The following is a 2,500-nucleotide window of genomic DNA, read 5'->3' as shown; positions in this document are numbered from 1 at the left end:
GATGTAAACACATATCAACATTGCTGAACACTTTCTGTCCCTTCTTTGCTCCATCAATAAGTAAATATTGTTAAAGAATACCTCTAAATCCATTAACAATAGGATCCACACTTAGAAAGAAAATTTCTCACTGTAAACAATAAATACCTATAAATACTACCTGCATTAACTCTGTGCTTTTATATTACCAAATGATCCATCAGCAGTAATAATGGCAAAATAAATATTGCCAAAAGTATAATTTACAGTTTTATACATTAACCTACACCAAGCAATAAACTCAAGTACTATACATCACACTTGAAAATAACATAGAAGTCATAACTAAATGAATCAGAGAATGATATATTCAAATGTTATAATGTACAATTAAGTATGACTGTGAAAATAAGAATAACCATTACTGTACATCAACAAGAAAATGGATGAAAAAATACCTCTTATTGTACAGTCTAAAATCTGGATGCAAGAAGTACCTGTTACTCTACAAACAGGTCTTACACTGATGAGTAGAGATACAAGAGAAAAATATTACAGAGATACTTACAGTTTTTACATTTGCACTTTTTAATAAGGGTTTCATTTTTGCAGTCTTCATGACAGGCTTTGCAGTAGTACCATGCTCTGAAAGGGACCACTCATAAACTATAATGCAACCAGAAAACTAAAAACATATACTATTTAAATACATAAAAATAGATAACATAATCTTTGTTATTACAGGACTTTATTCATCTAGATATTAATTATAATTTCCTTGATTTTCAATATGCACTTTTATAGAGCCTAACTATATTTCTTTCAAACCATCATGACTATTGCATACTTACCTTCCTACTGTCTTGAATGTTTTACCATAAAAACCAAACCATTGATTCTTATTTCTTTCTTTCTTTTTATGTCAAATATATAGTACAGGACCATCAATGAACCTTTGCATATCTGGATGAAAAATACATAAAGAATTTGGATTTGCCATCCCATTCCACAGTAATAATGAATACAAATTATTTAATTTTGAATTATTAGCTGGGGAGGACTTTCATTCTAACAACATAAGTAAACTGTAACTAGTCTTTTGTAGTTAAAGATGTCAAAGAGGTACAGGTGCTTGATATTCAGCAGTATGGGGGAAGGAGAACGGTAAATTTTGTCTTTTTTGTAAAACTGCAAAAATTACTGGTAATCTTTTATCATAATTACACTTAACCTTATAATATTAAGTTCCATCTTTTTATTGTTATCATTATCAACAGACTCCTCTTGTGATACTGTGATGTAAGCATTTCTATCATTAAGTAAATCATATTAAAACATATAATACAATAATGCAATGCCCATCACTTTTGAATGAAAAAAGTAACACCTGATCCTGCAAGAAATAGTTTACAGCCCTGGATTGACTTTGGAAGCTTAAGACCTAGGAAACTTCAGTGGAACCAGTCACTCAAATGTGTCTGACATTTATCTCAAAGCTTACTGAGGCATTGCTTTGATCATGATTTGATTCTTCTGACTCATCCATTTCAAATAGATAGTTTTGTATCTCTTGTGTAGTATTTTTTGATTTTTGTACAAATCTTGCTCACAAAGAAAATAATCTTAAATGAAAAATATTCCTTTCATAAAAAAAAAAAAAAAAAAAAAAAAAAAACAATTGTGGCATGGTTTATTTTATCAAACAATATTATTTCTTGTGAAATTTGAATACTCACTGACGACTGAATACTTAACATACTGTTAATAATTTCCCTGCCATGTTCTTTCCACCACACAGATGCACATACACAACTCACCTCTTGACCTCATCAGCTGACTGAGCGATGAAGAAGCCTTGAGTGTTTGGCTGGATCTTTGTGGCTTTTGGGTTGATGGCAATTTTGCTATCTGTGCCATCCTCATTCTTGACTTCAATGGCCAAGAGAAGAAGTTTAAGCTTGGAGAAGCAAAGTCTGTCAGAAGAGTTGAAGAGTATCATTATTTTTAATTCAAAATCCTTAGGAAAGTTATTATCAAAAGAAGATAGATAAAAATTTGCCATTCTCTACTTACAGTCGTAGCAAATTCCTTCCTCTGTGAAGACACTAACTGTATTCTTACTATTAGTTTAGTAATTTAATTAATTTGACCCACACAAAAAAAGAAGAAAAGAAGGGAAGATAAATATGCATTTACAACACTCCATGCTTAATGCCTTACATGAGCAAGTTGCAGAACTAACTGATCATTTCCTGCAATATTGTATTCAAGGTAAATTTTCAACAGCAAATCTATATACAAAGTAGACACAGAGAGAAATATCTATAGAGAGGGAGAGAGGGAGAAGAGAGAGAGAGAGAGAGAGAGAGAGAGAGAGAGAGAGAGAGAGAGGGGAGAGAGAGAGAGAGAGAGAGAGAGAAGATGGAGAGAGAGAGAGAGGGAGAGAGGGAGAGAGGGAAAAGGGAGAGAGGGAGAGAGAGAGAGGGGGGAGGGAGGAGGGAGGAGGGAGGGAGGGAGGGGG

At 33.0% G+C, this 2,500-nt stretch overlaps 1 protein-coding gene across 1 annotated transcript in view; it reads right to left on the bottom strand.

Moving 5' to 3' along the window:
• The window catches only part of LOC119596147 (calcium-activated potassium channel slowpoke-like), a gene marked incomplete at its 5' end in the record, with an annotated part of 107,964 nt that overhangs the window by 61,705 nt on the left and 43,759 nt on the right, over positions 1–2,500 (bottom strand). Inside the window, 2 exon segments of the mRNA XM_037945316.1 lie at positions 548–624; positions 1,797–1,952. Coding sequence (XP_037801244.1) covers positions 548–624; positions 1,797–1,952 — 233 coding nt within the window.

The sequence above is a fragment of the Penaeus monodon genome, chromosome 37 (assembly GCF_015228065.2).
Source record: "Penaeus monodon isolate SGIC_2016 chromosome 37, NSTDA_Pmon_1, whole genome shotgun sequence".
In the NCBI taxonomy this organism is placed as follows: Eukaryota; Metazoa; Arthropoda; class Malacostraca; order Decapoda; family Penaeidae; genus Penaeus; species Penaeus monodon.
The sequence above is the reverse complement of the archived record's forward strand: the minus strand, read 5'-3'. Positions and strand labels throughout refer to the sequence as shown.